Genomic DNA, 23,769 nt, shown 5'->3' with positions numbered 1-23,769 from the left:
GTATAGTCCATATAAGGTGCCTGGTTAGGTAATCAGGTATGTCCAGGCTGCAAGTTACGTCATACTCCACCCACCAGTTGGGGGAAGGGAGGATCTATCATTCCAGGCTTTTGGAAATAGTAAAAAATTGAGAGTCCGGGCAAGGTCAGGGGACAAAGGTCCGTCTTCCGTAGCTACTTCCTGCTGAGAGGGGGCGTCGTCAGGGGCATCTACCCGGGGTCTCAAAGATTCTGGTGACAGAGGTAGTCTCTAGGTTCTGAATTCAAGGCCAGACAGATTTCTCCCACCTTCTGGCTGGTGAACGCCTGCATTCTGTTCTGCAAAAAACTGAGCTTCTTCCGGAGTAAAAATTCAGAGGGTCCCTTGCCAGGTAAGATCTACTGAGTGTAAATCTGGGGAAGCAGATCGCGGTCGCCACCAGGACCTGTCCTCCAGGATGCACTGCAGGAAATCGTAGAATTTAGCCTGTAAGGAATGATGGGTCATCAGGTCCTGGATGGTGCCGCTGAGTCTTCTTCGGGGATGGTGGGGAGACATTTGGTGATCCTGAGAGGAAGGTCGTCCTGTGGGGGTAGAAGTGTAGGAAAGTCGTGTTTTGTGTAGAGGTTTGTATGGTTTAATGTGTGAGAGGTGATACCAGTGGTGGATTCCTTGTACCTTCGCCGCAGTAGGGGTGGATAGTATGACTGGGAAAGGCCCCTCCCTCCCATGTGGGTGTTAAGGATGCCTTTCCTTTTTCCTTGACATGGACCCAGTCCCCAGGGAGGACTGAGAGGTGAGAAGTTGTAGGAAAGGGACGGAGGAGAAGATTATCAGCGTGTTGTTGTAAGAGTGCCCTCATATGGGCAAAAGCAGGGAAGTAGTCTCTCAGGGAAGGGGAAAAAAGGCCGCCCATGCATGATCCCGAAGGAGTTTAGAAGTAGTGGTTGTCGTGGCATGGCCCTCAGTCTCATTAGTGCCAGGGGGAGTAGTTCAGTCCGAGGCATATGGAGCTCTAAGGATAGCTTGGTTAGATGTGTTTTTAAGAGATGATTGGCCTTTTCTACTTTACCCGAAGACTGAGGGTGGTAGGGGATGTGGAGGTTCCATGTGATGTTTAGCGTTTGAGAGACCAGCTGCGTTATCTGAGAGACAAAGCGGGGCCGTTATCGGATTGAAGAGACATTGGAAAGCCCAAGCGGGGAATGATGTGGGTGAGAGATAGATGAGAGTACGGGTTCCTGTCCAGCTGATGGGGAGACAGATGTATGTGTTTTCCCCTGATCATGGAGACAAGCTGAAAGGTGTAAGGAGAAGAGGTGGACTAAAGGGTATGAGATTCCTTTTTCTAGTTCCGCACTCCAAGCTGAGAGGGTAGTCGCCACGGCGCTACCAATAAGGGGTGACAGATGAGTGTTTGAGATTGTGTTGCCGTGAAAGTGGGAGGGAATGTTAGAATGGGCTGTTATCCAGGGGAAGAGAGAAAGGGAAGGAAAGGAGCAGTGGAAGATGAGGCTGGAGAAAAGGCAGGGGGAGGAGGGAGCAGGCCCCACAGCCTGTTCCCAGGCCTCTAGCCGCTCGGATTTTAAACTGCCGCATTTTTCCTAGAGATAATGACCTCAGTTTCTGATAATAGCCGGACTGCTAAGTTAGCCTGTGCAGTCAAGAAAGTTGTTCTTTGGGAAGGGTGGAGCGGGGGAGGGTGGCGGGGTGAGAAGGCGCTGAGGTCAGAGCAGTTTTCAGAGCATTAAAGGGGTGAGAGTGTTGGCCTTGGGATCTAAAGGCTCAGTGAGGGGGTCCCTTCGCCATGTCATGTCATAGAGGAGCTTTGCAAGAAGACTAAAGTTGTGAACCTGGAGGCAAGAGTACCCAATGAGCCTGAGAAAGGAGAAAATTTCTTGTTCAGAGGAGGGGACAGTCTTAGAGGAGATAAGGAGATAAGGCGTTTACAGTCCAAGGAATGGCTCGGCCTTGTGGGGTGAGAGTGAAACTGAGGTAGGTGACTGTGGTTTGGGACAACTGGACTTTATGAAGGGATGCATGGTAGCCCTGGCCGGGCACCGAGGTAGAATGAGAAAAGAGTGAATGGGGGAATTTAGTAAGATGCAGTGTAGAGGTGAGGTGGCTAATGGCTGTGAGACTAATCCGTCAACCCCCATAATAGAGACTGAGGAGTGGACAAGGGTCCCAGCGAATTGGGAGGGCAGAATAAGTGGCCCCGGTGTCAATTAAAAAGGAGGTCGGCTTACCTGCCACCACAGTTGTTCCCCAAGGCTCTGTCCTGGTGATGGCAGTCTGTGGGGCCCTGTCGGGGCCTGGGCAGCTTCTTCAATGGCCAGTCCCAGGAGGTCTGGGAGCTCCAAACTGGATCCAGAGGGCGGCCATGCTGGACTGACTGAGGCCCTACCCGGAGGGGCCAGACTACAGTCTGATTTCCAGTGGCCTTCCCTTCCGCACCTTGGGCAGGGCCCAGGCGGGGGTCACGGGTTTGAGTAGGACTTGGCTCAGTGTCTTTTCTTGCTGCATTTGAAGCATGGGCCCGGAGGAGGCTTAGCCCCTGACTTATCCACAATTGGAGGACTGGCACTCCGTTTGGGGTTTGAAAGCGGTGGCTAGGAGCTGGAAGGCCTCCTACTGGGCCTCAGCCTTGGCCTGATTTTGGATTTGGGTCTCCTCGTCTCTATTATTAAAGACCTTAAAGGTCAGGTTAACAAGGTCTTTTTGAGGGGTTTGTGGACCTGTATCTATTTTTTGAAGTTTGCGGTGTATGTCGGGGGAGTAAAGGTGGTCAGGTCAGTGGAAAAAGAAACCTGAGATGCCTCTCGATCTGTGAGGCTGGACATAGAGAATGGGACGTGGACTCCGACTATGCCCTCAGTTCCTGCTGCCTCCCTCAGGGGTAGAGTGGACGCGGGAATAGAAGAGGCTGTTGAGGAAGGCAGTCTTTGGGCCTGAGAATGAGTGTTAGATGGGAAAGGCTGTTTTGGAGCTCACGTTCTCAGGATTTGGGCTCTCAGGGACTGGAGAGGAGGCGGCTGCTGCTGGTTAAGGGGGTCTGAAGAGAAAGAGCTGAGGCGTTTTTCGATTTGAGAAAGATCTGAAAGTGAGAAGGGAATGGCCAGCCACCTGTGAATTCGGTTGCTGGCGGTCACGGGGGCGGAGAGCGCACAGGGGAAGGCGGGCAGTTGAGTTCTCAGAGGGTAGAGCGTGGGGAGCGGATTCCGCGGCAGGGTTGTAAGGGGGCGGCGGGAGCGGGAGAGGTGGAGATGAATGATCAGCTGGGTGGAAAGAGCCAGAAGACAGAGAAAGGGGCTGAGGACCGGTTTGAGAGGGTGAAGAGGACTTTGCCAGGAGGATCTGATGGGTGGAACGTGAGGAGCAAAGCGAGGGGTGAGAGTGGGGGGGAGGGGCGGATAAAGCCTGTTCGTAGGGATTTCTGAGGCCTCCCTGTCCGGCGGCAAAAATTATCTAGGTCTTGGAGGATATTGGAATCGAAAGTGCCGTTTTCGGGCCACTGAGATCCATTGCCGAGTTTATATTGTGGCCAGGGAGAGCTGCTTTGGTTTGATGTAGCCAGAAAGACCAAGGGTCGAGAGATTGGCGAAGAGACACCCTAAGGGTGTGTTTCAAGGGGGTTTGTATTGAGAGGTCCCCATGACCGGAGGGAAGGGCCACCGAAAAGTTGGGGAAGGAACAAGGATCGTCCTCCTTTTCCCTCAGTCAACCTGGAGAGAGAGAGAGAGAAGCGAGAAAAGGTTCCGAGGTCGTCACCCCTAGACCTTTCCCGAGTAGCCGAGTAGACGGGAGACTCTGAGGCCCTGAGGCCCCTCCAGGTCACAGGGAGCGAGAAAAAAGTAGGGGGGTTGGGAAAGTCCCTGAAGCCTACTGGTGGGAGAGAAGCGAGGAGATCCCCACGTGTCCTGGTCCGGCAGGGTTCGAGAGAGGGTCCGGGGCGGACCAGTCCACTCAGAACCGTACCACCCAGCAAAGTCAGGAAGTTAGCCCGGGTACCGCTTTCCTGCAATGCTCAGGATGTGGTCCGAGGATCGTCCACGTTCCGGTTCACCTCTCCCGGGTTGTGGGCTCCATCACCACGTGCAAGAGGTAGCCCCATTGATGTTTCTATCTCTCCCTCCCTCTCTCTGAAATCAATTTTAAAAAATAAGGAAAATGTGACCTACATTTAGGAGTATTTACATCAAAATGACCTTTTAAAAGTTTGAAAATATTTTTGAGATTTCCAATTGAATGGAAGTGTCATTTCCACGGAATAATTTTGCTCAAGAACGTCAAATCAATGAAATCCCATTATTTATAGAATAATGGGTTCCCAGCAAAGCTGTCTTGAGTTTCAGTTTACTTTTTTACTTTGTTTCTGCAAACTTCATGAAGCGCAGACTATTTCTCATTAATTCTCTTGAGCCAGTAATAAGATTCTCTCAAAAAGCTCTTTGTTGACTGTTTTCTAGGTACTTTACAAAAGAGGTCATTTTGACAATTGTTCACCCCCTCTGCAATAAGCTGGAGAGAAAAAGGGACATTCCATTCCTGGTAACAACTTCATAGTAACCATGGTGATATGGCCAGATCACCAGTGCCGCAGAGCTATTTATACTAGAAACGTAAGAACCCTGTCTTAGTTCTTAAAAAAAACACAAACACACACAAAAAAACTTTATTGTTGAGAGTATCACAGATGTCCCTCCTTTTCCTCCCATTGCTCCCCTCCGCCCAGTTCCCTCCCCGCCCCAGGCCTTCACCACCCTATTGTCTGTGTCCATAGGTAATGCGTATACTAGTATGACCTTTGGTTAATCTCTCCCCACCCTCTCACCCTTTCCCTGTGAGATTCGTCAGTCTGTTCCATCTTTCCATGCCTTTGATTCTATTTCATTCATCCGTTTATTCATTAGATTTCTTATTCCTTTATTTTCATTTTTAGATTCAATTGTTGACAGATATGTATTTATTGCCATTTTTTTTTTTTTAAATTATATTTTATTGATTTTTTTTACAGAGAGGAAGAGAGAGGGACAGAGAGTTAGAAACATCGATGAGAGAGAAACATCCATCAGCTGCCTCTTGCACACCTCCCACTGGGGATGTGCCCGCAACCAAGGTACATGCCCTTGACCGGAATCGAACCTGGGACCCTTGAGTCCGCAGGCCGATGCTCCATCCACTGAGCCAAACCGGTTTCGGCAATTGCCATTTTATTGTTCACATTTTTTAATCTTTTCTTCTTCCTTCTCCTTCTTCTTCTCCTCTTTCTCTTACTCTTCTTAAAGAATATCCTTCAACATTTCCTGTTTTGAACTATGTTCTAGTAGTTTGCTTGCTTCCATTTTTTTTCATTTGTGACCTGTTTCTTTGTCGCCGCATTTTGGCTGCTTCCCTGTGTTTGTTTCTATGTATTAGGTAGAGCTGCTATGTCTCCTGGAATTGGTAGAGTGGCCTTGTGTAGTAGGTGTCCTGTAGGGCCCAGTGGCTCAGCCTCCCCTGTCACCTGAGCTGGGCCCTCTAGGTGCGGCCCTGTGTGGGCTGTGTGCATCTCTGGGAGGAGTTGACCTCCAGGCCAGTTGGCTGTGAGGACCAGCTGCGACTACAGTGGGAGAGCTGCTGTGCAGGGGACACCCCTATGGAGCGGGACTTGCTTCGGTGGGGCTTTGGTGCTCATTGAGTGTGTCACTGTGGATGTGTAGAGTTGTGATCTGGTGTGGTCTGAAGCTGTCCACCGGGTGTACTGCCTCTGGGGCCTCACGTGAGGTGCAGAGTCAGCCACTGCCTGGGGCCACCCAGCCGGAACCACAGAGAGATTAAAGATGCCTTCTATTTGTATTGAGTTTGGAAGAGCCCAGGAGAGGCTCAGCTGTGAAGCAAGGCAGGCTGGTGGTAGTGCCAGGTCTTGGGCCTCTTATTGATAGGTTTGAGGCTGCTGCTGCTTGTTGAGAGATTTTAGAAAAATCTGAAGCCTGAGCCAGGACAGGCCATTCATATGGAAAAGCTGCTGCAAACAGCTTGGGTGGAGCTGCACATTGGATGGGGCAGAGGGAACAGCATTGGCCATGTTGATGGAAACAGATATGGCTGCCAGTCAGCCCTGCGACCAAGGAGGTCCCAGCACAGGAAAATGACCCCTGTGAGCACCTCCACCTGGGAGAAAGCCACCCCCCAAATTCCTGCCCAGACAATCCAGTTCCTCCCTGTATGTCCCTGGGTCCCCGGCGCTGGAGCTCAGAGGAAGCAGGACCATGTAAGTCCATGGCCGGCCCTTGAACAGGAACACCTGGGAACTCCAGTAGCCTCCGTGTCATTGAGCCACAATCCCCTCTGGTTTTTCCGGCCCAAGTTACGGGGACTCCTCTTCTCAGCTCTGGAACCCTGTGCTGGGGGTCTGGTGTGGGACTGGGATCCCTTGCTTCTCAGGGAAGGCCTCTGCAGCTGAGCTATCCCTCCCGGTTAAAAAACACACCGCACGTGGGTTTTGGACCAGCCTGTTATGTGCCTCCACCATTCCCATAAGTCTTGATATACTTTCTTCTCTAGTTGTAGGACTTCCATTCAGCCAGATTTCAGGTGGTTCTGAATGACAGTTGTTCTGTTTTAGTTGTAATTTTGATGTGGTTGTGGGAGGCAGCGAGTACTGGCCATTAACTACGCCACCATCTTGGTTCTCCCAAGGAATCAGGTGGGAAGTATTTGGTTTTCAGCATTTGTCACCATAAAGCCCTAAACGAGTACTAGTATATCTATAGGTCTTTTTGTCATTTACTGGCTGAGGTTTTAAAGACTCTCCGTACTGGTTGTGGTAGCAGACATCTAAGATGGTGCCCAGAGACCCCCACCTCCTGGCATTCATGCCCCCGCCCCGAATCCCTCTCCCCTTGCGTGAGGTGGATCAAGCACCATGCAGAGAAGGTGGTAAGAATGATGGACATCTCTGAGATGAGGTTATAAAAGACTGTGACTTCCATCTTGCTGGCTTAGGTGAACCAAGCTGCCATGTTGGAGAGGCCTACGTGGCAAGAAACATAGTGTTTTAATTATGTATCATAATTTATTTGTATTGAGAGAACTCAATTTCTTCTGGCCTCAGGCAAGCGGAAGAAACTCCAAACCCCCACCTGTTTAAGCCACTCCCCCAACCCCCTCCCCGCCACACACACCCTTCATTTCTCCTCCTCTGACCCCCACACAAAAAGTAAGTTCTGTGCCATCAGGACTGATGAATCTGTATCAAGTGACTCTGTGGATTATCCTCCCCGCCCCCCCCCACTCCTACCCTGTCACTAAACCCTGAATGGGACAAAGCTTTCATGTTGGAGCTAGAAGGAAAGACTTAGAGCACAAATAAATGGCTTAGATAACACACCAAATCTCTCATATAAATCCCCTGGAAAGGCACAGATCACCAGGCAGGCCCCTATTAGTGTATCTCAGGGAAGGACACGGGAGGGCGTGGTGGCAGAGAATTACTGAAGCCCCTCTGCAGGAAGACAGCAAAGGAAGCAGGGGGCAGCCACTGCAGAGCCACAACAGGGAGGGGCAGGACGCAGTCCATGGCAGTTGCACATGGTTCACGAGGGATGTATATCCCAGAGGCCATTGCACAGGAACCATCTCACTCCCCTGTGCGTTCGAGGGTCTCCTCGGCACCAAGGTGTTCAATCAGCATCTCCCTGGCTCTCACTGACCCTGTGGCCTGAGAGAACATTTTCTAAAAAGCATATTCCACTTCTCAGTTGGAACCTGTATCATTTTGAAAAGTAAATTGCAATCTGGAGGTGGGGGGACAGAGGACTTCTTTTGTATGGACATTATACTTCACTCAATATTTCCCTGGTTTTATCTGTAACTAGGAAATAATCAGAAGGATGAACACAATTTCTTAAGTGATCATAACTAGAAAGTAGGATTTCTGGTTACCTTACATTGTCTAATTTTTCTGTAATGACCATGCATTGCTTTGCAAGATTTTAAACATGTAATAAAAAAGAACAATCCTTTCAAGACAAGCATAGGAACGACACCAACAGTAGTTAGAAAATATGACATTTTATTTTCACTCAGGATGTACAGTACGTGAATTTGGAAGTGAAATCATTGTAGGGTTCTGCAGTGTAGAACCTTATGATCGGCCCACCATTAGTCCACTCATCACAAAGCAGCCACACCAGGGTCAGCTCTGTTTGTGCTGTAGATGAAATGAGCTCTCAACGTGAAACACCCAGTAGCATTCGAGTAACAGGGTACAGTAGACATGAACTAAGTTTCAACATTTCATCTTTGGAACAAATTCTGCTTATTTACATGTTAAGAATAGGTAGTTCTAATTACTTTCCCTATTGTGAGTTTTAATGACTGATTTTATGCTACAGAAGGTTTGCCAGCTGTTACTTTCTTTAGTTTCTAAAAGTAGTAACTTACTAATGTTTATAAAAGGTGATGTTGAAAAAGGCGCTTTTAGAGATATTTAAGGAGAACAAGATTACTATTGAAAGAACTGCACATGTTTTCAAGCATAACACACATGGTCGCATATTTAACTGAGCTGTTTTAAGAAGGTGGCAACTGTACTACCTTACATACTTTCCTACCATTTAAACCTCATAATTACAGTTTGAATATATAGTCTGACTTAGACCTCTGCACAGCCTCTAAAGCATGGTTTTCAGGTTTTTATACATAAATTAGAGCTGAAGTTGGTCCTTGATTTGAAGAACTGTGCTACCTGGAAGCACTACATCTTATATACACTATTCTATTGATGGCTAACAGAGGCTTTAAAGGGGAAGCATCCCAACAGTACCTCCGACACCACTGACCCCGGACAAGCCTCTCAGAGGCCCACGTTGCCTTGAAGGGTCCGGGAGGAAGCAGCTGAGCAGCCAAGGGTAGTCCTAAAAACAGAGGTGGCTTTGGACCATTAGCATAAGAGAGAGACTTTACAATCTTTGATTTCATTTATACCCTTTAAAAAAGGTACAGCGTACCTGAAATTTCCATCACACTTAAAGCTGAGCTCCTAAGGCAGCCCCACGGAGACACCCAGGTACACGGCCCCTTCTCTTCCCACCGCGAAGTCCTGGCTGTGTTGTCAAGCTCCTTGATGAATGGAAAAGACTTACACTTTATACGCAGAGCAGAGTTAGCGTACATTAAACTTTAAGGAGTCCGAAGTTGTGTAGGAAAGTATGCTTGCCAACAGTAATGCTTCCATAGTGATGATAATGAAACTGAGCTAGACGAACAATGCCTGTTTTACACAATGAAAGAAGCTAGATTTTTGATATATATTACTTATTCTCCAATAGTTGATTAAACTGACAATGGACAGATTCCTTCCGTCCGTGAGCTGAATCCAGGTTATGTTTGAATTACAGAACAGCTTCAGATTATAAACACAGCGTCCGACAGTAGGATCATCAGGCAGATCACCAATGGTAAGTCAGCGCCCCGCACAGACAGATGTGCTCTGGGGTAAAGGCTTCCTAAGACCTCGGCTCCTGTGGAAAGCGGGTCAGTAAAGACTCCAGTTCTGCAGGATGGAGTCTTCCAGGCCAAGCCGCTTTCCACAGACACAAACTCAGTCTATCTTTTCTTTCTGGACCAATCTGGGAGCATCGACAAAATCTTTGCCGTTGTAAAGAATAATAAAAAATGTTCCAACGCTTGCGACTCCCCAGAAGAGAACATAGGCCAGTGTTTCTGTCCAAGTGTCACCTGTTGATAGAAAAAAACCAAAGAGTTAATAAGTAAAAGTCATTTACTGAGACCAGAGCCGACTTTCAGCCGTTCAGCACATCTTGACTTTAAAAGTTTACAAAATACAGAACCTCTCCCTTGAGCTTTAGGTCGGCAGTTCTCCAGCTCTGGCCGGGCTTGGTAGCCTATTTGAATAACATGTAACAACTCTGCTGAGGGCACTTCTCAGCCCTGCAGCTCACGAAGGTCAGGAGCAGGCCGGGCAAGCTGGACTTGGCTGCAGTCCCTGAGGAGTGGACCTCGTGTACCCTGTCCGTGTGATCACACTGGCCTCCTTGGTGGAGAGAAAAGGCGGGGACCCACTCCTGAGGGCTGTCGGACAGCATGCTGCATGGGGGTCCTAGTCTCTGGGACTGGAAATCAGACACGACTGTATGTAAACACCACAAGGCAGGCCTGAGGGACCAGGAAGCACATGCTGGCTGGCCCTGTCCCCTTCCTTCTGCCTACACCTGACGCAGGACCTGTTGTAATACTATGAGCTACAGTGCACAACAGAGATCACAGGTAGTTTGCAAAGTGTAAACTATTGATTATCTGGCTCTTGACAGAAAAAATTTGCCAAGTAAACTTAGCAAAAAACAAAAGTAAGCCCTGTGCTAGAACCACCACAGGCCACCTCCTTCCCACAGTGGCTGCTGCAATGCTGACCACCGAGGGGATGCGGATGAGAGGGACTGGCGCCCCTCCAGGAGCGGGCAGAACCTGTGTGGTGGGGGTGAAACAGGAGTCCTTCATTCAGCAAACTGAGCTGGGGACTTCCTATAACCTGGATGCAAGCAGTAACCAAGGAGAGAGCCCATCTCTGTCCTCAGGAAGGGGTGTGCAGGTCAGTACCACCGAGGGGGACAACACAGAGGCACACCCAATAAAGAAGTCCTAGGAGCTTAGGACGTTAAAGGGGGGCTTACAAGTGCTCTGGAAATCGGAGGAGGAGAGGGTGCCTGGGAGAACCAGGGAACCCTGTGTGTTTGGGGGCACACGGGGGCGGCATCTGAATAGTGTCCGGGCTGAGAAATGTTAGCCCAAGGAATTCAGGGTGGGGGTGGAGACTGGAGGCTGACCTCAGTACAAGAGCACAATACAGCCCAGGCAGACGCCAATTCCCAGAGACGGAAGAGTACTTAATGGAGACACATGAGTCTTAAGTGCCCAGTAACTTAGTAACAAAATATGAGAGAAAAAAGAAAACCAGTAAAGACCATGCCAGCTCAGTCCATAGGCAATTTTGCTCTCAATCTATTAAAAATTTAATAAGTACTATATTAACCTACTAACAACATTTGTCCAATAGGTGATTGGTTAAATAAACTATACATCCATAAATGGAATACTTTGGAGTCTTTAAAAATAAAGAACATGGAAAATGTTTATATTGCTCAGTGGAAAAAACAGATTTTTTAAAAATGTATATTTCACTTTTGAAAAAAAAATCACACACACTTATAAAGATTAAAACATCAAAATATTAAGAGTAGTTAGCTTATCTCTAGAAGGCAGGGTGATAATAGGAAAAAAAACATTTATGAAGCTACCGAGTATATTTTTTCCTCTGGTCACATCTAAGGACTAATCTTATCTGCTCACTCTACTCACTGAATTTATTTGGGGAACATCAAGTGTTGAGTAGACTCTAAAACTCAAAATGCTGTACAAGGAAAGTTCAACATTCTAAACAACGAGTGTAAGATGGTGAAATAGGAGCAGACTTACCAGCCATAAGGAGGCAGATAATGCACATTGAAAAGGCCACAACCATGATAATAGGCAACTGGGAGAGAGAACAGAGAGAAAACATCAGTAAGAATGCTTGTATGTTCAGTTTGCTTTCCCTGAAAAAGAATAAACCGTCCGCCATCTGATACACAAATATCTTTTTTCAAAAAACATCACCACTCAGGGGTTAGTCACAGCTGCCTAGACCTTCAGATGGTTAAGAAATCAAACGTGAGAAGCATGACTTTGCTCCAAACCAAGTACACATGCCCAGGTGTGAGCCCAAGACACCAGGCCCCCTCCTTCCAGGACTCTGCCCCCTAGAAGGGCCCGAGTGGCTCCTGCGAGGCTGGTGAAAGGAGAGAAGTCCCGGAGCCGCACAGGCACACCTTGTTTATTGTACCTCTTACTGCGCTTTGCCTTGTTTATTTTTTTACAAATTGAAGGTTTGTGGCAACTCTTGTGTCAAGCAAGCCCGCGAGGGCCATTTTCCTACAGGCTCAGATGATGGTTAGCATTTTTTAGCAATAAAGTGTTTTTTTGACTAAGATATGTACATAGCTTTTTTTAGACATAATGCTATTGCCCACTTCACAGACTACAGCACAGTGCCAACCTTTACATGCACTGGGAAACCAGTAATTCCCGTGACTCACTGCGAGGCGATACCCGCTGCATTGCGGTATCTGGAACTGACCCTGCAGTACCTCTGAGGTATATGCCTGTATTTTGCCTTCTGAGACACGAGGTTGCCTCCAACAATCCCTGCACGTAAGGGGCGTGGAGTCCTCCTGAAATGAGAAGCCTTTTACGTCCCCCTGGCTATGGTTCTTGCATTAAAAGGATGTGCAAGACGAAATGAAATCTGAAAGAAAAATGCCCCGAAGTTTCTTTACTCCTCTCCTAGTACACTCCTAGGGAAACCGGAGCATTTGTATTCCGTCTAGAATACATAATCAAGGGGAGCTGGCACCACAGATACAATGCTTTTAACAACTTGAATAAACGAAGGTTTCTTACAGCCAGAAATTTCAAATCCCGTGGAACACTTAGAGGACTATGAGATTCTAATTCGTCCACCGAGTAGTTCCCCAGAAACAAGTCTATGGCGTCCTAGAACAGAAGAAGAAAACCATTAGCTCCCCGAGTAGTGTGGGCACATTCCTGAGGAATAGCACCAAGGTGCAGCCACCAACGGCCAACAATCAGCATCAAATACAAACTCACTTGTCTGAATCCGTCGGAAAAGTTGTTCTTGTAATACCGAATCAGTGAGTTCCAGCCGTCCTTTACAAGTCCCAGCTGAGTTCTCTTCCCAGTTCTGGTTGAAAGGTCAATTTTGAGTTATATACTTGCAGTTTTACAGTGTGAGAAAAAGTGACCAGTAAGTGTGTGTGACAGAGATAAGGGAGTTACAACAATTTAAAAAATCAACTCTGAACCTATAAAGGAGATACCTCACCAATGACTAGTAGTGGGGTCCAAGAAATATGTACTCTCCTTCTAAAACACTACCAAAGTAGCATAAAGAGGAAAAGCATTCAGTTCCCGTTGCAAAGACCAGAAATAAGAGGAGAAACACAAAGTCCAGGTTAAGTGGTATGAAACGGCAGGAAGACTAAGAAATCTTATTTTGCTCCCAGGGAATCCACACAGCGGAAAAGGCCCACCCATATCTGTAACAAATTCAGTGGTCCCACCTCTCGCTATCAGCGTGGTCCCAGGAGCAGTCAGAATCCCGGGTGCTTTCTTAGAGGTGCAGAATCTCAGGCCCGCCCCAGAACTGCTGGCCCTAACCAGGGACTCGGGCCCAGTACATCTGAGAACTGAAGAGCTGTTGTTCTCAACCCTCGCTGTGCATGTGAATCCCCAGGGAGGCGGAGAGCCCATGAGCGAGCCTGGGCCTCACCTGACCTGACTAGTCTAATGGGGCCCGGGTGCTGCTGTCTGAAGCTGTCCAGGTGGCCCAGACCTGTGAACGCCGTATCGAATGTTATTTAAAAAGCATGGCTTGCCTGGTAAAGTCGGTCTTCAAGGCACCGGTTCCTGCATACTGTTTGGCACAAGCATTTGCGTTGTCAGCCCAGGCTGTGATAAAAAGTAAAAAGCAGCTGATGATGAAAACAACAACCAGAGTTCTAAAATATTTATTTCAAAATTTGAGTAACTTTGCCTCTATTAAAGAAAATACCTACCATTTTTGTAAATCTTCTCAAATTCATCTTGTTCTTCAAGCTTTTGTCCCACATGCAAAACACCTAGTCTCTGAAATAAGAAGGACCCCATGTTTACATCTACTAGATTTCAGCACCCAGGATTTAAAAGAAAAAGCAGACCGTCCTGCCCTAGCCGGTTTGGCTCAGTAGATAAGAGTGTTGGCCTGCGGACTGAAGAGTCCCAGGTTCAATGCCAGTCAAGAGCATGTACCTTGGTTGCAGGTTCCCCAGCCCTTGTTGGGGTGCATGCAGGAGGCAACCCATCATGTTTCCCTCTCCCTTCCACTCTCTCTTAAAATCAATGGAAAAATATCTTAGGGTGAGGATTAACTAAAAAAAAAAAAAAAAGCAAGAAACAGCAGACCATCCTCAAATCGCTTCACCTGGTTCCTGGTGCTGGCTGCAGGCAGGAGGTGCGTTCCTTGTTGAGGTCCCAACGGACCCAGGCCCTCTGCCCAGCCAGGGGGCAAAGCCTCTCTGAGGGCTCCCCTGCAGCCCCAGCCCCAAGGGAACAGGCAGGGCTGTCTGTACTGGGGGAGGAGCAGAGGGAGAGGAAAGGAGGAAGTGAAGGCTCCTGTGAGATTCCTGCCATCGCTTCCTCCTTCCACTGCCTTTACCCCCCTGCCCTCCACACAATTCACCATCCCCAGACTTGCTCACCCCAAACTTACCCCTAACCAGCGAGAAATGGATGAACTCTACCTCCCACAAACTGCATACCCGTGCAGCCCTTCGCATATCATCTCAGGGATTCCTGGGCATCCCGAGTCCCCCGTGGCTCCCCTTTGGGTTCACTGGCCACTGGTTAGAAAGCCCTGCCTCGGGCTTGGTCGTGGACCTCAACCTTCTCAGAACCACTGTCTTCTCTGTGTCTACCTCAGACACAGCACAGGCGTGGCGACCTCAGTGACCTCAGCGGGGTAGAAGCTCTGCCCTCACTGAAGTGGAAAGAGGCACCCCTGGCGTCCCCACCCCAGCCGGCACTGAGACGCCAGAGAGGTTCCTGCCCGGAGCGTCTAAAATCGGTCAGGTTTATAGCACCGTATTCAGCATCAGAACAGTTCACTGTAGCTTACAGAACCCGGTTAAGTAGGTTTTGTTCATCAGCCTTGGAAACACCATTCCTAATGTTGCCGCTACTGAAAAACACACTCTAAAGTCAACCCAACAGACTGACAAGCACCCAATTCAACAGGAACCAGGGAACTGGAGAACCTCCTATAGGGAGTCCACGCCCTGGGCACAGGCTACGTTAGGGTTTGGGGACAATTCATCCCGGGGGAGGTACTCTACTGCCACACTTCCTCCCTGGGTGCCACAAAACCGCAGTGAACAAAGTTGAATGCTTCCTAATGATTTCAGCAAGAAACCATTTGGGATGCATTTTTGTTTGCCCCTCACAACAAATGCCAATGTGATCTAGAAAGTTGGATGCTACATGTTTTTAAGTCGGAACATAAATAGGAAAAAATATTCACATCTATTTTCCGGAACAGCATGATCTCAATGATGAAGCAAAGCTGTGTGAGAGCATTTTACCTGGGAGTCAATATCCTTGGCCAGTAGTAAGAGATGCAAATGAAAACAACCTGGAGGTACTACTGTATACTATTAAAATAGAAAAAAAGTTTTAAGTGAAAATATCTAATGCTGGCAAGATGGCTGATGTCAGTGTAAGTGATCCAAAATGGCATAATCCTTTTGAAAAGTAATATATATATATATTTCCCTTTAACCCAGTAATTGAACTTCCAGGAATTAACCCAAAGAAAATAATCTAAATAACAATAATATATGCAGATAGCCTATCTACAGTGTTACTTATAAGCCAACAATGTAGCAATCTAAATGACTTAGTAAATGATAATACAATTGAATGCAACCCTTAAAAATTATGACATATATGATGCTAGAGGAAAAGGCAAGACTGAAACTTGCGCATGCACATACCGACCACGGAAAATGCACAGCCACAGATGGCAAGACACAAAAACAACATATGAGCTGGGTTAGGATGAGGGCAACATGAATGTTTTTTGTTACTGACTTTTAAAGATGAAGTATCTTTAATTTTTTGCTATACTGTTTAATAAAAGAGAAGGCCCTAGCTGGTTTGGCTCAGTGGATAGAGCCTTGGCCTGTGGACTGAAGGGTCCCGGGTTCAATTCCAATCAAAGGCACATGCCCAAGTTGTGGACTCCATCGTAAGTAGGGGACATGCAGGAGGCAGCCGATCAATGATTCTCTCTCATCATTGACATTTCTCTCTCCTTCTCCCTTCCTCTCGGAAATCAATAGACATATACATTAAAAAAGAAAGAAAGAAAGAGAAGAATCTGCACCTGCAGCTGGGCCTGAAGCGAGCGCCGAGCTAACAGACTCTGGATCACGTTGGTTCTATCCAAACAGTCCATGCAGTTGCTGCGGAACACGCCCTCCTGGTTCGTCACCACCTTGCCAGTAGAGTCCACTAGAAAATAACTAAAACATATTTGTATAAACACTCTCATAAAAGTCAGTTAAATCTACTAAGGACATACCTCTTATAACATAGGACTCTGATCAGTAACATTACTAAAACCAGTAAATTGAAATGTGAGACAGGAAATGCATGATCCAGGAATACTTGGTTACCAGACCAGAAAGCCATTTGAAGGGCTGAGGCAAGTGAGCTCCCCATCCAAATAACAACTGTAGCATCACAAGTCCTTTCACCTAAGAGATGTGAAGAAGCTCAGCTGGAGATTATAAAGGTTGCCATGGCATCAACCATGCTTCTCTAAGGCCAGAGGAGGCTTCACCTGACATAATCATCCCACCTCCATCCCAGGGGTCAGGATGTCTTGAAGCACGGTCCCTGTACTATCCATGTCAGAATTCCCTGAGCTGTTTGTTCAAAGTGAAGATGGCTGGCCTTGGGGTTAAATTAACTAAGAATTTCTGAAGCAAGGGTTGGATGCTGTGCATTAAAAACGTTTTTACATCCTTTCTTAAAACAAATAATACAAAATTTATAAGGTGTAATGGGGTATTATTTGAAGAATCAGTCTCCCTTTCTCCCCTTAACCACCGGATGTCTGCACTGGAGCCAACCTGGTCTCCATTCCCGAGTCTCCTGCATTGTTAACAATCTGCTCAGAGAACGCTCTGCACTCAAAAATTTGACCACACACATGGAGGCGAAGAGCATGAATTCTGACAGCAAGCAACTGATTTGCTAGCCTTACTCCTTAGGCATCTTACTGTGTGACTTTACATGATTAACCTCATCTCTCCAAGCCTCAATTTTTTCATCTACAAAATGGAGGTGACAGCACCACCCTGGGCTGCTTGAAGGTGTGAATGAGATAATGCAGAATGCACACAGAAGTCAAAGTGCTTGGCAGACTGCATGGAACAGCATGCGATGAATACTGGATAATACTAATTAGGGCAGACAGAATGGTTTCCATTCCTTCTTCTGGCTTTAAAATAAGACTGACGTATGCATAGAGTATAGTAAATCTGTGAACAACACAGTAAATAACATGGTAAACACACAAAAAAAATGCCATGAGGATATTCAGACCCTTTGGTCCATTAATTTCTACTCTCAAGAATTTATTTTAGGAAATAATTTAACAGAAGTAAATATATACACCCAGAGTGATTCACTGCAACACCACCTTTCATGGCAGGAAGAGAAAAGGAAACAAACCAAATACTCAACCAAGGAAAGCATTTAACTGAAACTGTAGCATGACACAAGGGAACACAATGCCATTAAACACTATCCTTCCAAGGACTAGAAAGGCTAATGACGCAAGTCTGTAATAGAATGTTTAGTGAAAACAACTGAATATTAAACAGTATAAACTTCAATTATGTAAAAAATTATAAATGTGTGAAAGATAATTCATAAAAACATAAAAATACCATGGGTCATTTTTAAGAATTTAAAAGTATTTCTAAATTATAAAGTCTCATCTTTTCAATATAAAAAAGTCTAGCCCAGTTGGTATGGCTCAGTGGTTAAGCATCAACCTATGAACCAGGAGGTCACAGTTCAATTCCTGGTCAGGGCACATACCTGGGTTGCAGGCTCCATCCTTAGTGTGGCAGTCAATCAATGATTCTCATCATTGATATTTCTATCTCTCTTCCCCTCCCTTCCTCTCTTAAATCAATAAAAATATATTTGAAAAAAACAAAAACAAAATAAAATTCTAAAAATAACAGTATAGAGAAGTATTGTCAACCCAGGGAAGTGTATTTGTAAGTTTGCTAGACAATGAATAAATATGATTAATATCTACATAGACCTCTTCCCATGACCTCCACAGGGAAATAAGATAGCTTACCTTAATTCATCCTGCATTTCTGCTACCCGATCCAATAAAATACTTAGTCGATCCCATCTCATATTTTTACATTCCTTATGGAAGTCAAAGGCAATATATCTACCAAAACAAAAGATATTCAAAACTGACCAAAGGTTATTCACTTTCCCTCTAACAACAATACCATGCTAGCTGACTGTCCTCTGCATCACAGCACACAGCTATCCTGGGAAGCAGGCCCCCTTCCCTCCAGGTTTACACTGTGCACACACCCACCTCCTCTTGCTCGTAACCTACAGAGGGAAAATGCACCCACTCCTGCCTTCACATGCTCTTCTAGAGGCCCTCAGAGAACAGAGCAGCCTGCCTCAGTGTGGAAGGAGTGAGCTCAGGTGCAGCAACCAGGTGTGCAACAGAAAGGAGCCCTCTCCAACTGAGTATCTGGCACATGTTTATTCTTTAACCCCCCCGTGGGCAAAGGATAGGATCCCACTATTGTTTTTCAAAGTGATTAAAATGTTCAAAATGGTTAGATGGTGTTGTGTACCAGGGAAGAACAGAGGCAGAATGGCCCCCACTCTGGTTAGTTACTGACCACACTAACAAGAAATTTCCCTTTGCCAATATCTATGCATCACACACACGGTAGAGAAAATTTTCCTGTTTGTTACTCTGATGGACTGTATTCAGTTATCAGATACTTAAGAGACACACATCTTTTCAATGTTAAAACACATTTATCAGTGAAGGCAGCCTATTATGAGCTGAAAATACCCCTTGAGAGGGGAAAATCATGAACCAATTCCTGAAGGTCAAGGGGGGAAGAGTGGCAGAGGACCTGAGCACCACGGACACATGAAGATCCTCACATGTCTCATTTTGCCTAACTTCCCTCTCAGGCTCAAGCTGAGTCACAAGGTAGGACTGGAAGGACACTGCACTCATCTACAGAGTACAATTCAGAGGAGGTGTCTGCTCTCAGGTGACACCTTTGGCTCCGAGAAACTGACGGGGCATCACCAGACTGTGGGCTTGTTCTAAGCAGGTCAAGAAAGGGTCTCCTATCACTTCTGTTATTGCAGGTGAGAAGTTAGAAACAAAACTAGAAATAAGTATGAAAATAGAGGTTAACCAACTGAGAGGTTTGACACTGGGAAGATGGGAGGGAAGCATTTTCAGTGACAGCTCCAATAAAAGTGACACTGTGACAGTTATTTTTGGAGTGCTCTGACCAGAAGGAATAGCTCTAGACTTGTTCAAAGAATTTAAGTAGTTCAGTGGCACTTAGATCACATTTATATCTTCTAAGAAGGAGTTACATAGTTTTATTTTGATAATACAAAATAGAAAATATAATAATTTTAAGTAGATTAGTTTACTGCTGAACCCCAAATAACCCAGTACTATTTCTTTCCCCATGTCTGCGACTCCTTCCTACTAGAGCACAGCCCCCCTCCGCCCCAGTTCCTGCCACGGAAAGCTCCAGATGGGCTGACTCATTACCTTACACCTCTCCACAGGCAACTGCTGATCTTAGAATCGCTCTGTTGACAAGGCTACACAGGGGTTGCAACTGCTGCCTGGTGACTTACAGGAGAGGCCAAGCTGCTGCTCCAGACAAGGCCACCATGCCAGAGTAAAGTGCTCCAGCTCATGAGGGGGCTGCGACCACAGAGCCTCATGAAGCTATCACGAGGAAATATAATTCGTGGTCTAATGACCATAGTGATGCAAAACTTCTAGAAGGGGATTTTAATCAGGGACTAAATTTTTGTAAAGTTCAAATTAAACTCAACTGCTAAGAAGTTATTCTGCAATAGAAATTATGCCAGAAATTTTCAAGCCAACAAAATCATGACCCAATCGGATTCGGGCACCAGTAGGGTCCCTTGGCCTGGCCTGCGGGGATCAGGCCAGAACTGGCTCTCGACATCCCCCGAGGGGTCCCAGATTGCGAGAGGGTGCAGGCCAGGCCAAGGGACCCCCAATGGTGCACGACTGGGGCCAGGGAGGGACCGTGGGAGGACTCCAGGGCGTGTCAGGCCCATCTCACCCAGTCCTGATCAGCCGGACCCCAGCAGCAAGCTAACCTTACCGGTTGGAGCATCTGCCCCCTGGTGGTCAGTGTGCATCATAGTGCCTGGTTGATCGGTCAGACGCTTAGCACATTAGGCTTTCATTATATAGGTAGGATGTGTGATCTATATACTTGTGTATATGTGCAAGTATACATCTAGTCCAAAAAGACATGCAACAAATTTATAGTGAGGTACCTGATCATTCCATTTCCCAAGGAGGACACCATTGTTGCAAATGCCTGTTCAAGTGGCTTCTCTGAGCCCTTCTGGTTAACCTGTAAAAAATTTAAAAACACTACAGCTTTAAGTTTATTTAAAAAGAGAGAGTGATGGCCTGGCCAGCTAGCTTAGTTTGCTAGAGCATTGTCCCAAAGTTGCAGGTTTGATCCCGGTCAGGATACATACAAGAACCAACCAACGAATGCATAAATAAGTGGAACAACAAATCAATGTTTTCTCTCTCTCTCCTTTCCTCCCTCTCTTTCAAATCAATAAATACAAATATAATTTAAAAAAATAAAATAAAAGGAGAGAGTGACATCAGCAAAATGGAGGACCAGAAAGCTCCAAGCTCTTGTTCCCTTACAAGAAAACCAGAAGCTGTCTGAACCAACTTTTTAGGAGCTCTGGAAAACAAAGGTTTACAGCAACCAAGAAAACATCCAATCAAGAAAAAGCCACTCCTGGGTATACAGCTAAAGGAATTGAGAGCAGGAATTCTTACACCCCTGTTCAAAACAATCCAATGTCCATCAATGAATAAATGGATAAACAAACTGTGGTACACACATACAATGAAGTATTATTCAGTCTTAAAAAGGAATGAAATTTTGATACATGTTGTGACATGAGTGGACCTTAACAAATTTATGCTAGGTGAAATAAGCAAGACACAAAGGAACAAGTATTATTTGAACAGGGAATTTTATAGATACAGACAGTAGATCAGAGTTACTTGGGGCTGAGGGGAGACAGATAATAAGAAGCTAAGTTTAATGGATACTAAGTTTCTGTTTGGTATGAGGAAAAGTTGGAAATGGTCAGTAGTGATGGCTGCACAACATTCTTAATGTCACTAAACTGCACAATTAAAAATGGTAATGATGAATTTTATGTTAGGTTAAAAAAAAAGTTTGTTTTGCTCCCCTAGAAACAAGTAAGAAACATACCAGATTGAGTATGACTTGTTTTCCATAAATAATTAATTGTGAATCAAAATGCCTTTGGAAACCATCCATCTAGAGAAGAAAAGAAGAGTTATTCACTTTACCAGAGGACACTGTAAGAATACTTATAAGATGATGTAAAGTATCTCCTTAAATATCCTCTATAGAAAAGTCTTTTAGATATTCTAAATACCAAGTAGTCAATAGCAATTATAAGCCCTTCTACTCCAAAATGCAATATTGCTACTTTAACTCCGAGCACAGTATCAAATAGAACACACTAAATACTCTAAATACCATATAGTTGCAGATCTTACTGAAATCTCTAAAACTTAAATTTGTGATAGCATTCAACTACAGCTTGTTCTTCCACATTTCCAACATGCCATCTATACAACCATTTGGTTTAGGTTCACTATGTGCCAGGACCAAGGAGAAGGGCCTCAAAGATGATGAATTCTGCCTTACGAGGAGTAAATACGCGCTCTATATGTAAATTACAATGCCAATAAGCTATTTTTAGCCAGTAAGGAAAGCATGGAAGATACATACATGATTTGCTACTTTGTTGATCTGTGGCCGTGGTTTGTACTTGAGGTTTGGTCTTTGAGACCAGAAAACTGGTATTGATCCTCGAGTCTAAAAGAAAAGAGAAATGTGAAAAATAAATAAATAACAAACATACACGCAAACTTGTTTTTCTCAGCTTACATGCTGTCAGGGGTATATACATATCAATGACTACAAAGGAAAAATATATATACAACCTACCAACTATGAAAGAAGTCCATGTGTGCCTGCTCCTAACCTAAAGTTCATATATTGTGGGAATACATTTGAAAGGCCCTTTTCTGCTTCTGATTTTATATGCATGGTGCTAGGGTAGTACACAGTTTAGTGTTTCCCTAAATTCTAAAATCAATTTATCTGAGTAGAAATTAGTAAGTTATGTCTGTTAAATAATTTGGCATTATAATAAAACTGGAAAATGGCTGTATTCATTCTCAGATGAATATGTCTATGAACGTATATGTTTAGCTACTAATGCTCTGGAGCAGCAAGTGATCCACAACTCCTTAGGGAGGCAATGAGAAAAGGAGATTATCTCACAGTGAAGTCAGGGCAGGTAGAGTCCACTGTCCCATCATCACTGCCCTGAATAAGTCTAAAGAATTAGGCTGAAAGGTGGCTCCGCTTCCATAACCCCTGCACCTCTATTCCTACCCCTCTCCTTTAGGGACCTAATTCAAGGGCAGGAAATGCCAGAAAGCTGAGTGTCAGGTTAATGGAATACCTTTGTTTTGGGTGAACTTGTTCTACATTGTAGACAAAGACATTACTTTTAAAAGGAGGGAGCAGAGAGAAATTTCAATGTGACAAATTATGACCCAAGCAGAAAGGCCAGCTCAGCTGGCTGGCTGCCCACAGACATGTTAACTTGCCTGGACAAATGAAGCTTTGCTTCCATTGTAGTGCACAATTTGTTCTGTTTCTACAAAGTTAGCTGCGTGGCCTTCAGAATCAATCCCTAAATTGAAAAAAATTAAATTAACTATATTTATCACATAAGAAACTCATTAATTCAGTTTAACTTGGAGAGAATTAAGTCAGTTCAAATTAGTGGAAAAGTACTTATAAAAACAAATGCATTAACACATGACCAGAAAGCTAACAGATGCTCATTTTAAACAGGCTTAATGGGGAGTATTAAGGACCTATTAACAAATAAAGTTGGTTGTTATTTAATATATCAACTGTTTATACATATATGATCCTAATTCCTCAAAAACAGTGTTTCTCAAACTTGAGATATATTGTAAAGGAAAAAAATTACAAATTCTCAAGGACTCCTGAAAGTTTGTCCATAAATCCCAGGGTGTTTTATTGTTGTTTTTTTTTGGTTAATCCTCACCCGAGGATATTTTTTCCAGGGACTTTTAGAGAGGGTGGAAGGTTCTGTGATCTTAGCCACCTCCCTTACTAAGTGTCTCTCTTCCTCTGCTGTATTACCTACAATAAGGGAGAGGAACCAAATAACTCCCTGGCCCAAAACTTCTACGATTTATCTAAAGGTCCACAGAATTTTACTCTGATAGTCTGGTTAAAAAAAAAAAAGAGTTAGAGAAACTCCTTTTCATAATGACAGTAACTTTTAATACAGATTTTAAAGGCTTGGTTTAAGGAAATTAGCATTTGCTAGTATAAAGCCTAGAGAACAAATGTACATCTTTAAAGTTGAAGGCATAAAGTCACATGTGTAGCTTTATGCATGCAAAGGAACCAAGAATAGTAAGAGAAAATACTTTCTGCTATGATTTCAGGTTACTGAAACTACACAAGGAGTTCAGCTTGCTGTCACACATCCAGCAAATAACATGATCAGCGCCTCTTAGAGCAGGAAGAAGCAGTGTATAGGATCTCTTAACGTTTGCAACGTAATACAGTGGCTGGAGTAAGGCACAGAAGACCTATCTAATTATTATAATGAAGCAGCAGATAAATATCTATTGAGGCTTTCAAATGATAAAGA

The 23,769-nt window shown here is 45.1% G+C and overlaps 1 protein-coding gene and 1 long non-coding RNA gene across 5 annotated transcripts in view; one reads left to right on the top strand and one right to left on the bottom strand.

Annotated features, from left to right (window-relative positions):
- Positions 1-305: 305 nt before the first annotated feature.
- LOC129152140 (uncharacterized) lies at positions 306-23,653 on the top strand. Its single transcript, XR_008558863.1, has 3 exons — positions 306-370; positions 9,363-9,422; positions 23,561-23,653. It is a non-coding gene; the product is annotated as an uncharacterized LOC129152140 (long non-coding RNA).
- Positions 8,024-23,769, bottom strand: part of SACM1L (SAC1 like phosphatidylinositide phosphatase) — a 36,051-nt gene continuing 20,305 nt past the window's right edge. For 3 of the 4 annotated variants that reach the window (XM_008154315.3, XM_008154322.3, XM_054729690.1), the window contains 12 exons: positions 22,682-22,767; positions 21,792-21,878; positions 21,243-21,311; positions 20,269-20,348; positions 18,017-18,115; positions 16,019-16,157; positions 13,656-13,725; positions 13,476-13,548; positions 12,688-12,781; positions 12,481-12,573; positions 11,458-11,515; positions 8,024-9,702 (listed from right to left, as the gene is read on the bottom strand). In XM_008154315.3, the coding sequence (XP_008152537.1) occupies positions 9,566-9,702; positions 11,458-11,515; positions 12,481-12,573; positions 12,688-12,781; positions 13,476-13,548; positions 13,656-13,725; positions 16,019-16,157; positions 18,017-18,115; positions 20,269-20,348; positions 21,243-21,311; positions 21,792-21,878; positions 22,682-22,767 (1,085 nt within the window). In that variant the 3' untranslated portion in view covers positions 8,024-9,565. The remainder of the gene's footprint in view (positions 9,703-11,457; positions 11,516-12,480; positions 12,574-12,687; positions 12,782-13,475; positions 13,549-13,655; positions 13,726-16,018; positions 16,158-18,016; positions 18,116-20,268; positions 20,349-21,242; positions 21,312-21,791; positions 21,879-22,681; positions 22,768-23,769) is intronic. The other variant, XR_008558862.1, reaches the window with a different exon arrangement.

Source organism: Eptesicus fuscus, chromosome 18 (assembly GCF_027574615.1).
Source record: "Eptesicus fuscus isolate TK198812 chromosome 18, DD_ASM_mEF_20220401, whole genome shotgun sequence".
In the NCBI taxonomy this organism is placed as follows: domain Eukaryota; kingdom Metazoa; phylum Chordata; class Mammalia; order Chiroptera; family Vespertilionidae; genus Eptesicus; species Eptesicus fuscus.
This window is presented reverse-complemented; position numbering and strand designations above follow the sequence as displayed.